Source organism: Notamacropus eugenii, chromosome 1 (genome assembly GCF_028372415.1).
Source record: "Notamacropus eugenii isolate mMacEug1 chromosome 1, mMacEug1.pri_v2, whole genome shotgun sequence".
In the NCBI taxonomy this organism is placed as follows: domain Eukaryota; kingdom Metazoa; phylum Chordata; class Mammalia; order Diprotodontia; family Macropodidae; genus Notamacropus; species Notamacropus eugenii.
This window is the reverse complement of record NC_092872.1, coordinates 218,751,550-218,765,069: the sequence shown is the minus strand read 5'-3', so window position 1 is coordinate 218,765,069 and position 13,520 is coordinate 218,751,550. Positions and strand designations below refer to the sequence as shown.

At 38.4% G+C, this 13,520-nt stretch overlaps 1 protein-coding gene across 4 annotated transcripts in view; it reads left to right on the top strand.

Annotated features, from left to right (window-relative positions):
* The window catches only part of WDFY4 (WDFY family member 4), a 382,372-nt gene that overhangs the window by 347,851 nt on the left and 21,001 nt on the right, over positions 1–13,520 (top strand). For 3 of the 4 annotated variants that reach the window (XM_072627546.1, XM_072627553.1, XM_072627563.1), the window contains 3 exons: positions 887–1,031; positions 2,974–3,158; positions 9,577–9,735. In XM_072627546.1, the coding sequence (XP_072483647.1) occupies positions 887–1,031; positions 2,974–3,158; positions 9,577–9,735 (489 nt within the window). The remainder of the gene's footprint in view (positions 1–886; positions 1,032–2,973; positions 3,159–9,576; positions 9,736–13,520) is intronic. The other variant, XM_072627574.1, reaches the window with a different exon arrangement.

Below are 13,520 nucleotides of genomic sequence, written 5' to 3'. Positions count from 1 at the left end.
GGTCACTCTTCCTCCTCTTACATCCAATACAAATTTGTTCTGCTTGACTCAAAATAGAAAAATTGGGACCTGTGGCAGAAATTAAAGTGAGGTAGATGGTTAATTTTATATAAGAAACTACTTCCTAACTATTAGAGCTATTCAAAAATGGAATGAGCTGATTCATTAAGTAGTGAGCTCCTTATTGCTAGAAGTATCCAAGGAGAGTGACACTTATCAAAGACATTGCAGACTGGATTCCTATATTAGGTAAAACTGAAATAGATGGCTTCTAATATTCCTCATAACTCTTAGATTCTATTATTTGAGACCACTATCGCATAAACTGCTAGGGGTACCAGGATTTTTTCAAATGTACAATTCTAAGGAGAGATACAGACCTTTTCTATTTTTCAATTCAGAAAATATTAAATACCTACTATGTGCTAGTCAGATCCCAGATAGACCTACATTTCGTAGGAAAGCTGTATCAATCTTCAAGTCCTTTCCACAAAAAAAAAAATTAAATACCAATTGTATGAAAAAAAGAATTAGAGGTGGGTTCAAGTTTCAATTTAATTTTCTCTTGGATGAATTAGAAGTGGTAGAAAGGTGGTACATGGTAGCAAAAGTTGGTATATGGTAGACAGTAAGTGATATGAATACTTTCATTACCACCTCCAATTCATCCAAGAGAAAATTAAATTGAAAGTTGTTCTTGCCCCTAATTCTTTTTGATTTGATATACCATAATAATTTCTATCCCAGCATCATGGGAAACCAAACACACACACACACACACACGCACACACACAATTATTATGCATTTATTGTTCTGAAATTCATTTCCATATCTCTTTTGTTGAATTTTCTCTTGTGAATTTTGTTTCTTTGTTTTGTGTTCAAGCTCTTTACCAAACCACACCCAGCCAGGACTGTCCAGGGAAAACCATCAGGAAAAGAAATATCTCTCTCCACTGGCCCAACTGGCTGCCCACCACCATTTTTCTGTACCCTGCATAGTCTGAAGCCCTCCCTCGTTACAGTCAAAGGTACTTTTTGGGGTTTTTGTTTGTTTGTTTTGGTTTTTACAGTCTATTTCTCCTTTAAAATCTTGCTGTGGGGAGCTGGACGTTTACTTCCAAACCTACCTAAGGTGTAATATGTCATTGGACTGAGTCCAGGACCATGAATTTGCATTATCTGGCAGGCTTCTAAATTTGAGCCCTTGGGAATGTACTAAGAATTCAAGTATTGAACCTCTATGATGTTATATTTCTTCGATCTTAATGGGAATCTTGGGAAAAGCCCATGCCCTGGCAGCATCCCAAATCTCTACTCTGAATCCATTGTGTACTACTAGAAGCACTTTCATTGTTTGTCATCTCCTACAGACATGCATATGCATGTCCACACATGGGCACTCAAGTACAACACGTACACATTTATATACCCCTTCAACAAAGGTTTTGTTTATAGATTAAAACATACAGGAAAATCCACAGGTCTAACAAGCTAGATTTTCACCATCCATTGTTGTGGCCCTCTCTAGAAGATATTTATACCTTTCAGTATTGTCTACATGACAAGTCAGCATGGTTACTTATGCTGCAGAACAAACACTAGTGGCTGCCTAAAGCCACCGCATGGTGGGGGATTTGTGTTGGAGCACCGGAGGGCTGAACAAGTTTACTAACTCCATTTTGGGAGCAGCAGCAGCCCCGTGAAAGTCCTTATAGTGTAATTTTCTTAGATCATTTGTATGAGATTTTGTCCATGGCTCTGCATGATGTTAAAAACTATATAAAGACTAGATTCTGGTCCAGAAGTCTCCTTAAAAAAATGAAAATGGCCCAGGAGTGGACTGTGAGTCTATTAGGCAAGAATCAACCTGAATAAATTTGGAGACGTCACCACAAAAATGACCTCCAGCTAAAGATGACTCTTCAGCCATAGCAACTAAGAAAGACTATATTTTCTGGCACAGATAGTTAGTCCTTTGTACCAGTGAAGGAAATACCCACATTGATGAAAACATGGATGAATCCCTAAGGTAACGATAATAACAATTCCCCTTCTATCTCTCAACTCCAACTTGATATAGTAGTTATCTCTAACAAAGCATTCTATGGAGGTTGTCTTCTTGCCAATGGTCTCCCAAAATAGCCACCAGCAAAGCTGTAGCCATCCCTAATGACTACAGTAATTGAACTGTAGCCCACTTTGTTGGCAGGAATTATAGCACATGGTGCTATGTTAATTTATCCTAGATTTTTTTTCTTCTTTCTGATGCTACCTGATGTACTTAGGAGACACAAACAGCTCACAGAAGGCTGATCGCTTAAGTGCTTTTGGCTAGAGAAAGATCCTACATCAGTATGCAATATTTAAATAGCATAGTTTCCTTTGGTGGGTGGTACCATAAATGGTCCTGTCTTGTCTTGAAAGGGTAAATGTGCTTAAGTAAGTTCTTAACTGGGTTGGAATCCCAATGCTGCTACTTAAAGCCTCTTTGACCTTGAATGTGACATATAAACTTTGGATATTCACTAAACTCAAGGCAAATTAGCTGAACTGTGAATGGAACTTTCTATAAAGGAGTAGCTGAAACATTGGAGATAAAAGAATTTTTTTTTTTAATTTTCACAGTTTAGAGTGTCAGTACATCCTTTTTTGAATACTATTTCTTTTTGTGGTAATTTTAAATGTACATTGGATATAATCTAAATTGTTGCAAAGTCAGAGACAATGAGAAGTAAAAAGATAATGAGATTTGGAGTCAGAAAATCTAGATGAAAAATCACTTACTACCTATGTGGCCTTGGGGAAGTCATCTTTCCATTCCAGGCCTCAGTTTCCCCATTTGTCAATGAAGGTGTTGAATTATATCACCCCCTCAGTTCTCTTCCATATCTAACTTTATGTTCCTCCTAAAGTTTGATTGATTACATTGTATTTCACAAGCTAAATGCCAGCCTACTAACTGTGTGGTAGATATGTACATTTTCCCCCTGGGATCAGAGTCTCCCAAAGGAGCCATTGGACACATCGTTCCTACTGAGAAATACGTTTTAGCTGTGGAGAAAAACAAGGTGCTGATTCCACATAACTGGAGCAAGACCTTCAGCTGGGGATTTGATGACTTTACCTGTTGCCTGGGAAATTATGGATCTGACAAGGTAAGAAGAAATGGTTTAAAAAAAAAAAAAGCTGTACTCTCTGTTTGAAGGCAGAAATAGACTTGTGAGGTTTTGAGGTTGATATTCATACTGTAGAGACAAAACCCCAGAGTCTTAAAACCCAGATTTTAAGAGGCCTTCCAAGCTGCTCTTTTGGCATAAAATTTGGCATGATATAAACACATTCTTATTTGCATGCATGAAGATACTGTACTATAAATATAGAGGCTACGATTCAGTGTCAATAATTCATATTCCCGTGTAAGAAGTTTCATTTTCAGAAATGGAATCTTAAAAGATATGTTTTGGCAGCTGTATCAGATGAGTAAACTGTATTACTACCTATAGCAGAATGGAGTGGAGGGAGAAGAAAGGTGGGAAGCTTTTCAGACACCTGAATAATGTTTTTCAGTCCATACTGCTTGAGTGAGGTTATTCAGCACCTCCTTGTCAGCAGATAAAGATTTCTAGGAAGAACACGACAAAACTAAGGAGTAGCCTGGAGGAAGCTGACCCGAAATTTAGCCTTCACACTCAATACCATTGGGTTTTAGCTTCATTCAGCCATCACTGAAGATGCCACTGATAGTAATCACTGAGATAAACTAGAAACAATAGCTAGCTATCCATTTGTCTCAGGTGGTTAGTAGGGAGCTGGACCTGAGCTTATGAGCATAAGATATAATGTATCTTTGAACTAAATCTATCCTCATGAATTTGAATTAGTTAACTGATTTCTATAGTCTAGGTCTTGGTTATATACCAAGAGGGTCATTATTCTGAAGTATCACTTAATGTTGTGATCACAGTAGTTTCAGTTGACTTGCTGAACTTATCACGTCTTAGGGTTCACTCAGAATCATTCTGAAGATCTATGGAAGTCCAAAGACCTCATGGTCAAGGTTAGTTCTATGCATAGGCAGAATAGGTAATTACCTCCAACTTATCAGACACCCAAAAGCCCAAAATATATACCAAACAATGAGCCACAACATCTGACCCATTTCCTTAGAAACACCAGGTCTGATAATTTCACCATTTGATTCACCAATGGGTTAGGAAAAAATAATTGAGGGAGGGGGGAGAGAGGATTTATCTCTAATTAAAATGGACATCAATTACCTTGGAAGACCCATTTCCATGGAGTAAGCAGATAAATTAATGATCATTTTTAGGAGACAGAAAGATATTGGCTCTAGGGAGGTAAGATACAAAACAAATGTTAGTGTAGGGAGTGCCAGTAACTTCTTACGATATGATGAGGAATTGTACCAGAGAGAGCACTCTAGAGAACTTGGGGTCCTTGGAAGTTGAGAGGTACTATGAAAGATTCATATAAAGATGGATAATCACTAAATAATATAAGGAAAGGGATGATGATGAAGATGATGATGGTCATGATAAATTACATCAATGGAATACTTTGAAATTTTCAACATGATTTACATAGTTTATCTGCTTTGATCCTTACAACAACCTGTGAGGTAGGTCCTTCAGGTATTATAATATCCATTTCGTAGATGAGAAAAATGAAACTTGTCCTTGGTCACATAGCCACTGAGTGTCTGAAGCAGAATTTGGATGCAGGTTTTTCTCACTCCAAATCCATCACACAATCTACTATATTCAATACCTCAGACACCTCACATTTATATAACACACTGAGATTTTCAAAGCACTTTCTTTCCATTTACCTGGGAGGATATTTTGTTATTATCTCTCTTTTAGAGATGAGAGCATAGGCTCTGAAAGTTGGTGATTTTTCCACAGACACATAACTAGCAAGTGTCAAGGCTAAGAATTTGAATCCAGGTTTCGTGACTTTTGAATTCAGCACTCTTTCCATCACATGAAGCAATTGGTGATACAGTGAAATTAGTAAGACTGGAATTCAAATCCAACCTTAGACACTTACTAGCTGTGTGACCCTGGGCAAGTCACTTAATCTCTGTCTGCCTCATTCTCCTTAACTTATAAAATTGGGGTAGTCAGTCAATAGTCAATAAACATTTATTAAGTTCCTACTATGTTCCAGGTACTGGTCTAAGCATTGGGGGTCCAAAGAAAGGAAAAAGATAGTCCCTCTCCTGAAGGGGTTCATAGTCTAATGGGGTGATATATTTTTTAAAAAAGTTGATAATATGTGCGGCAGTGTGATGAATCCTGCAGCTGGAGTGGAAAATGATAAAGTGAATGCCCTGCACTACCTTCTCAAACAGTGGAGCATGTGGGAGGAGCCAATCACAGGGAGGGAAGGGTCCCAGGGGCAGGGGCTACTGAGAAGGTGTGAGTCTCTTAGAGTTAATGTCATTTTGCCAAATTATGAGTTGCTGGAGATCTTGAAATTCAGAAGAGGAGCTGGGTGGAAAACAATGAGGTGACTGCCCTGGGCACCCTCCTGAAATGGGGATAATAGTACCCCCTGCCTCCTGGGATTATTGTGAGGATAAAATAAAATAATATTTGAAAGTACTTAACACAGTGTCTGGAACATAGTAGGTGCTTAATAAATGTTTCTTTCCTCACCGCCACCCCCTTCTCCTCTTCCTCCTCTCCCAATTAGGCTGTCTCTGAAAGAAGAGTATGTATGGGAGGTGCAAATTCAGACATCAGCTCCAAGGTGGTGCAATGGAAAGAGACCTAGAGAGCATGTTCAAATACTATTTTAGATGCTACCACCTATGTGACTTTGAGCAAGTTATCTATTTCCTTGGGCTTCAGGTTTCACAACTGTAAAATGAGGCAGTTAAATTAGAAGATTTCTGAGCTTCCTCCTAACTCCAGATCTGTGAACTTCTGGTTCACACTATTGGCTATAAGGGGCAGCTAGGTGGTGCTGTGGATAGAGCACCAGTGCAGAAGTCAGGAGGACCTGAGTTCAAATCTCACCTCAGACACTTGACACTCACTAGCTATCTGACCTTGGGCAAGTCACTTAACCCCAATTGCCTCATCTTGGGTCATCTCCAGTCATCCTGATGAATATCTGGTCAGAGGATTCAGAGGGCTCTGGAGGAGAAATGAGGCTGGTGACCTGCATAGCCCTCCCTCACTCAAAACAAAGCCAAGTGCAAGTCTTGTCATTATTTCTCTGATGGCATGGTCTTCGGCAATGAAGGACGAACACACAAACATTGGCTATAAAAAAAGCATGCTAGAATAGGGGAGGTAGGGCAAGGAGAGCACGTAAGTTGTCCATCGCTATGGGCAATATCCATTTTGCACAGCTCTCCATAGATAGTCCTTGGAAAGATATATCTTCTGACTTGCTGCAAAGCAAACTTTATAAATTCAGGTCAGAACACATGTTTTTGCAGCTTTTCCTACCCCAAGCACCATAGCCCGAGCTAAGATCTCTGTGATACCTTGTGAGATATATATCCTCAATAGTTGGGTACCAGTAGGCATGTTGTAGAGGCCCAGGTCTTTCAGTGGGGCAACAGCCTTATGTTCATGGTCCTTCAGCTGGGAGGAGCACATTGGACTACTGATTTGTGTATTTTCTACAGCTGGGAAGACTTAAATCCTTATCTCCCAGACATCATATCATCATAACTACTATATATTTTATTTATGTACAAAGAAGACTTAAAAGGGACTAATAGCTAATCCCCAAGGAATGGTAGAGACTGTGTCACAAAAAAGTGAATAAATTTAACTGATGGTTACACTTTAGGGTCTGATCCCAAGCTCCTAGGAAATTCATTCCTTCTTTATACAGTAATTCTAGTTACAGTCATGTTAAGAAGAGAGTAGCTTCTCAGTCATAGCTAGCATAGAAATTAAAGTGCTGGGTTGGGAATCAAGAAGACCTGAGTTTGAATCTTGCCTCAGATCCCCACCAACCTCAGTTTCCTTTTCTGTAAAATGAATATAATAATAGCCCTCACCTCATAGAGTTATTTTGAACATCAAATGAGGTAACAGCTGTAACACATTTCTCAAATTTTAAGTATTATATAAATGTTAGTTTTTAGTAATAATAGTCATCATAGTAGTAGTAGTAGTAGTAGTAGTAGTAGTAGTAGTAGTAGTAGTAGTAGTAGTAGTAGTAGTATCTGGCCAAATCAAACCAAAATAGTCTTGGTTGATGTTTAGAAGCTAAAAGAATATAGATGATCATTAAGTACAGGTATCAGGTGGGTCATTTTTCCAGTCTGTGCCGTTGTCTTCCGTTACAAATATCTTTGACTCACTCCTGTTATCCTTTAAGGATTTATTGATATGTACCTAAAGTGACTGTGTAGCACACATTGCTGAAATAACCTAATGGATAATCCTGATAAATATTAGAAGGAGAGATTATAGTAACACTGGGGTTATTGTTATTGTATTAACACTGACTTCTGTGGCAATGCCCGAAACAAACACGTTATAGTGAAAGGTACGACAACTCTGGAGTCAGAGGACCTGGGTTTGAATTTTGCCTCTGAAGCTTACTGCCTGTATGATCTTGGGCAAGTTATTTAACCTTTCTAGGTCTCAGTTTCCTCATCTGTGAAATACTTAAATCTCTATTTTTTTATATCTCTTCTGTGTCTACCCTTCAAATACTTAAAGATAGCTAGTACTCTCCCTCATCGTCTTCTTTTCTCAAGAATAAATTTCTCCAGGCAGTCTACACAGGACATGAAATCAAGGAACTTCACCATCCTGGTGGCCCCTCTTCTTGCCACTTTCCAGTTAATCAATACCTTTCTGTATCAGAACTAATCACAGTGTCCAGAACACTGATGACTGAAGGAGTTAGTTAGTGCCATAGACCTATGACATTCACATTCCTGGACACTAGGCCTCGGAGTGTATTCTGGGATTATATTTGCTCTCTTGATTGCCATGTCAATGTTTCACAAGCCTGCAGGCCACTAAAAGTCCCAAGTTGTTTTTAAATGAGTATCTGCTTAGCCATACCTTCCTAATGCAGTATTTTTATACTTGATTCTTAAATATAAGACTTTAAATTTATTCTCATTAAATTCCATCTTATTTGATTTGGTCTGTTGTACCACCATATCAAGATCTTTATGGATTCTGACTGTTATCCACCTTGTTTGCTATCCTGCCTACCTTTATACGAGCTATAAATTTGATGAGAATTTCATCAATGCATTTACCCAAGTCATGGATAAATATATTAACCCACAGAGGGCTTAGCACAGATCCCTAAGAAGCGTCACTAGAGTCCTTTCTAAGTTGCCATCTAACCATTAATGTAGACTTTTTGAGCCTAGACATTCATCCAGGGCCACTTCACCTAAGTGTACTAATTATAGCTAACATTAATATAAAACTTTAAGGTTTACGAAGCACTTTACAAACATTATCTCATTTTATCCTCACAACTAGCCCAGGAGATAGATGCCAAGTGACATGCCCAGGTTCACGTAGCTTGTAAGTGTCTGAGGCAGGATTCAGATCCACTTCTCTATACACTGCTCTGGCTAGCCCTAAACTAGGACCTTGAGATTTGGATCTGAAGATTAGCAGTGATAGTTTAAAATATCTCAATCTGTGTGTTGGTTCAGCAGTTACATGACACTGGATAGAGCTCTGAGCCTGAAGTCAAGAACACTTCAAATCCAGTCTCAGACTCTTATTAGCTGTGTAACCCTGGGCAAGTCACTTTACCTTTGTGAAATGTAAATGTAAATTGGAGATAATAATAGCACCTACCTCCCAAGATTGTTGTGAGAAACAAATGAGGTAATATTCATTAAACACTTCACACAATGCCTGGCACATAGTAAGTGCTACATAAATATTATTATTATTGTCAAGAGGAATTAGATAGGGCCACTGGAAGAACTAAAGCATAAACAAAGGGGAAAGAAAAAGAGATTATAAGACAATAGGGAAAGAAAAAAGAGACAAAAAGCGATCCATCTCTCCTAATATTTGCTGTTTCATATATATAATGTAATATACATATATGCATATGTAGTATATGTGTGTTCAATCTTTTTTCTTACATTTATATCGTAAGACCTATGAGGATGAGGTGGAAGGGGAGGAAGAAGACAGTGAGGGTGATAATAGTAATATGCTGATATATGTGAGCACTTTAAGGTCTGAAAAATGCTTTATGACCATTATCTCTTATCATGCTCATAATGACTTTGTGATATAGCTCTCAAAATTATTATTATTATCCCCATTCTACAAACAACAAAACCTGATTGTCAGAGAGATGATTGCCTATGATTCCATAAGTGTCAGAGATAAGATCTGAACTTGGAATCTCCTGATTTCAGTTCCAGTATTTTTTCTGCTACACTTAATGATCTCTACTCCAATAGGTCAGAAACTGTCCTCAACCACTTTGTGTTAGGTCCTTCATCCCTCAGGACCTCATTGTGCTGCACATATAGTAGGTATTCAATATTGGTTTATGGACTCAAAATGTGTTTGTTTATAACAGAACTTGACAACATTTGAAAACACAGCAGACTGGGGAAAGTGTCTCTGTGCCGTGTGTCCCTCACCTACGCTGGTTGTAACCTCTGGAGAGAGTGCTGTGGTTTGCATCTGGGAGCTTTCCATGTTCAAAGACAAAGCGAAAGGACTACACTTGAAACAGGTACCTGCTCTGGTGGAAGCCCAAGACTATCTTGCCAAGATGGAAGGAAAACAGCAACATGGAGGGTTCAGGGATACTGACATATTCTTTGAGTCCTTGCCTGGAATCAACTCTTTGCCCTTAGAGTAAACTGAGAAATGTCACATGGGAAAAATGAGGTCAAGTTAGGTTAATGTAATTGAATTTCTGGAGTCTCATTTTTCATGTCTGAGGAAGTAGAAGCCTAATGGTGACCCCTTCTTTTGGCCAAACCATAAGTGTTAACTCCTATGCTAACCTGAAGGAAAGGTTATAAAACCATGTTTGTGGCTTTCCAGGAGGCTGTCACTGGACAATAAATGGGAAAAAACATGAGATATTTTTTTAACAACTGCGTATAAAAAGAGCATATATCAGTGACAACTAATGAGGAATGTTTCTCAAAGAGCCAGGAGTTCATGCTTGGGTCAGAGATGCTTTCTTGTTGAGAAAAAAATTTTCCAATCCTTAGGCATATCAATGAGAGCATATGGTATTTCAATGTCTTTACCTTTAGTCTCTCATAGGCTACAGAGAATAGAGCTATCTATAGTTTTAGAGTTGCAAGAAACCTTGAAGATTGTTTAAAGGAAACTCTTTGACTCATGCAAGAATTTCCCCTACAACAATCTATACTTGACTAGCCTCTGTTTGGATATCTCGAAGAAAGAAATTCACCTCCTTGTGTGGCCCAACCCACTTTCAGATAACACCAGGAAGCTTCTTCATATTGGGTTGAATTCTGCCTCCTGTAACTTCCATTGATTGGCCCTAGTACTCCTCCTTTGGTTCTCCGCACTCAAGATAAGGCCAATGCCTTTTCCAAGTAACAACCCTACAAATGTGTGAACATAGCTAGTATGGTCATGTACATCTTTTCTTCTCTAAATGAAGCATCCCTAATTCCTTATATGATGCAAATAAAAAAAGTTAAATCATAGAGAAATCCATTAAACCAATTTTTCTAATTATTGTATTTATTTATTATTATGCTAATATTCTAATTAATGATTTGCTAGACCATGCTCCTCTCTTCGTGACACTCATCTTATGTTGTGGTTGGTCCATGAAAAGTAAAACATGATGACATGTGATAGACTCCAAAATGGACTGCAAGGTTGTCATTGCCCAAATGCTAAAAGGAAGTTCTGGAAAGCCACATTAGAAAATGTGTACTCTGAATGCTCCCTAACTTAAAAGTGAATAAGAATATTCACTTATAGAAGATTTCCTTGTTCCTTTCAATTGACTCACATTGATAGGTTGTTGTTTTTGATAGTTGCGATTATGTTTTTTTCCTGTCTGAGAGAAGTGGCCATGTTCATTACTTTCTAGAAACACTTTCTTTCACTAAGATAAATCTGACATACTGTATACAAGATGAGATAAGATACCCATTTATGGCTGTCTTCAAGGATCAAGCCAGTTCTCCCTATCAGATCACAGTGACCCTCTAAGTTATGTACTTCAGTGGAAAGGCAGAATAATTCCCTTACCGTGTTCACCATTTTGTTTAGTATCGAAGAGGCCACTTAAAAGCACCAATATTGATTACATAAAAATGTTATTGATCATTTTCTCCTTTGCTCAGAAAGAGAAGAAGATGGTATAGAAGTATGTTAAATAGCACTATTTTCTGGGCAAAATAAAAGACATTTTATTACTTAACCATAAAGACTTTCATAGTCCTATTTCTCTTAGTGACCACTACCCATTCTCAGGGATAACTGAGGTCACCTTTGGGAGTTTGAATGTCAATGTATAAAGAATACTGACAGAAGTGAGCATTATTTATTGTTTAGAGAGGGAAAATCATTTATTCTCCCATTTAAAGCACTGTTTCTCTGTTCATGTCTCTTGGCAACTCAAAGAGATGGAGAACATGCCTCATCAGTTTCTCTTTCTGAGATGAAGATGGAGCCAACTTCTCTTCATTAGGCCTTATTTAGTGTCCTACAAGTTCATACAAAGAGACTCTTACCCTTTCCCTTCTAAAGAGTACCTGCTCACAACCCATTACAGAGATGGTGTACCCATAGATTGGATTCATCTTCTACGAGTCATGTATTTCAGTTGCTAGGGCTCAGTTTTTCTGTACTTGGATAACATTGAACTAAATATCCCCTGCTCCTTTTGTCCCTAGCCAACCCATGGAGTGAAAGTTGCCATCTTTGTGTTAGTGTGAATTTAATGACCAGACGGTTCATTTTGGAAAGAACGTACCAAAGATTTTGTTATATGAGGTCGTTGGGTTTTTTCCCCCTAATTATAGATGGACAGTTTTGTTTTCCTAAGTTTATTTGTGCCTCCCTTTGCTGGACCTACCAGCTGTTCCCAGTTATTTGCCAGTACTCTGTTTAGGTCAGTGCAGAATCCCCTGAACAACTTTTAATTAATGGCATATCTCCTAATTACTATAACCATTAAGAGCAGGTTCTAAAGGAATACACTGGAAAATTATGGTAAACTTTATTTTTTCCCATAGGGCATAAGACATAAAGCTGGAAGGGACCATCTAGAGAGATTACCTAGCCTATGCCCCTCATTTTACAGATGATGCAGGTAGTAAGTAGAAATGCTGGGATTTGAACCCATGGCTTGAGTCCAAATGTAGTTATATTTCAAACATAGGACTCATTTGAACCTTTTCTTGGAATATTATTTTAAATGCACCAAATAAAATACATATGATTATAAAGGAAAAAAATATTGAAATATTTTTGCCAGTTTAAAAAAAACTGAAGTTTACAGACCTCTAGAACCCTTGATATAGAAAGTTATTTATATCTTAGAGTGAAGGTCAAGGTAGGTCTCTCTAAATTGAACCAAACATCTGTTGCTTCAGGATCACACTTCATCTACATTTGATTCCAGAGAGAATATTTTGGTGAAGTCACAAAGTCTTAAAGGTAAAGGTCAGACTCAGGCCAGGGCAAGTGGGGCAGCCCTGGTGATGCTGTTAGTGTTTAAATGCTACTGTCATAACAACCCAGGTAAACAGCAATATCCTGTATGTCACTACCCATCCAAAGCCATACGATCCACCCAGGGAAGACACCACCATGACATTGGATACTTGGCTAAAGCTCAGCAAGGCAGACATTGGAGATACTCTTATGATTTCACGCAAATATAACTAGCTTGAGCAGCCCAGTTCTGCTCCCAAGAAACAGAGCAACTACCCAAAATTCAGCAATGACAAAAAGAATGACTTGCATGGTAAGAGTTTAAAAGAAATCCAACAGTAGGATTCATGACAATCCAGAAACAGGGCTGATGGAAATCAGACTGTAGACTGATAAAAAAATACACAGTGCTCTCCTGTGTGTCTCTGATTGTGCATGTGTGTGTGTGTGTGTGTGTGTGTGTGTGTGTGTGTGTTCGAAGAGGATTTGTATTACTTAGGGATCTTTTAGATGACACATATATTCAACCAGCCTTGCAATATTGGAATACACCACTTATTCCCTCTGGGTTTCATATTTCTCATCTTTCAAGTGAGCATGATGATCCTGTTAATGTTTTACACAGTTTCCCTAAAGAAGAACAACTGTTCTCCCTTGCTGTATGTACTTCTAGATATAGATGGAGGATAAAGATTCATATAATGTCGCCCCCGCCCCCGCACCTTGCTGCCTTGACTTCTTCCATTCTCATAAATCTCTGGTTCTTATTCAGTCCAATTTTCTGGGGAGTGAGCCAGTCAGAGGTTAAGAAATCCTGGGCAATATCCCCCACCTTCTACCCAAAGTGTAGAAGACAAAATC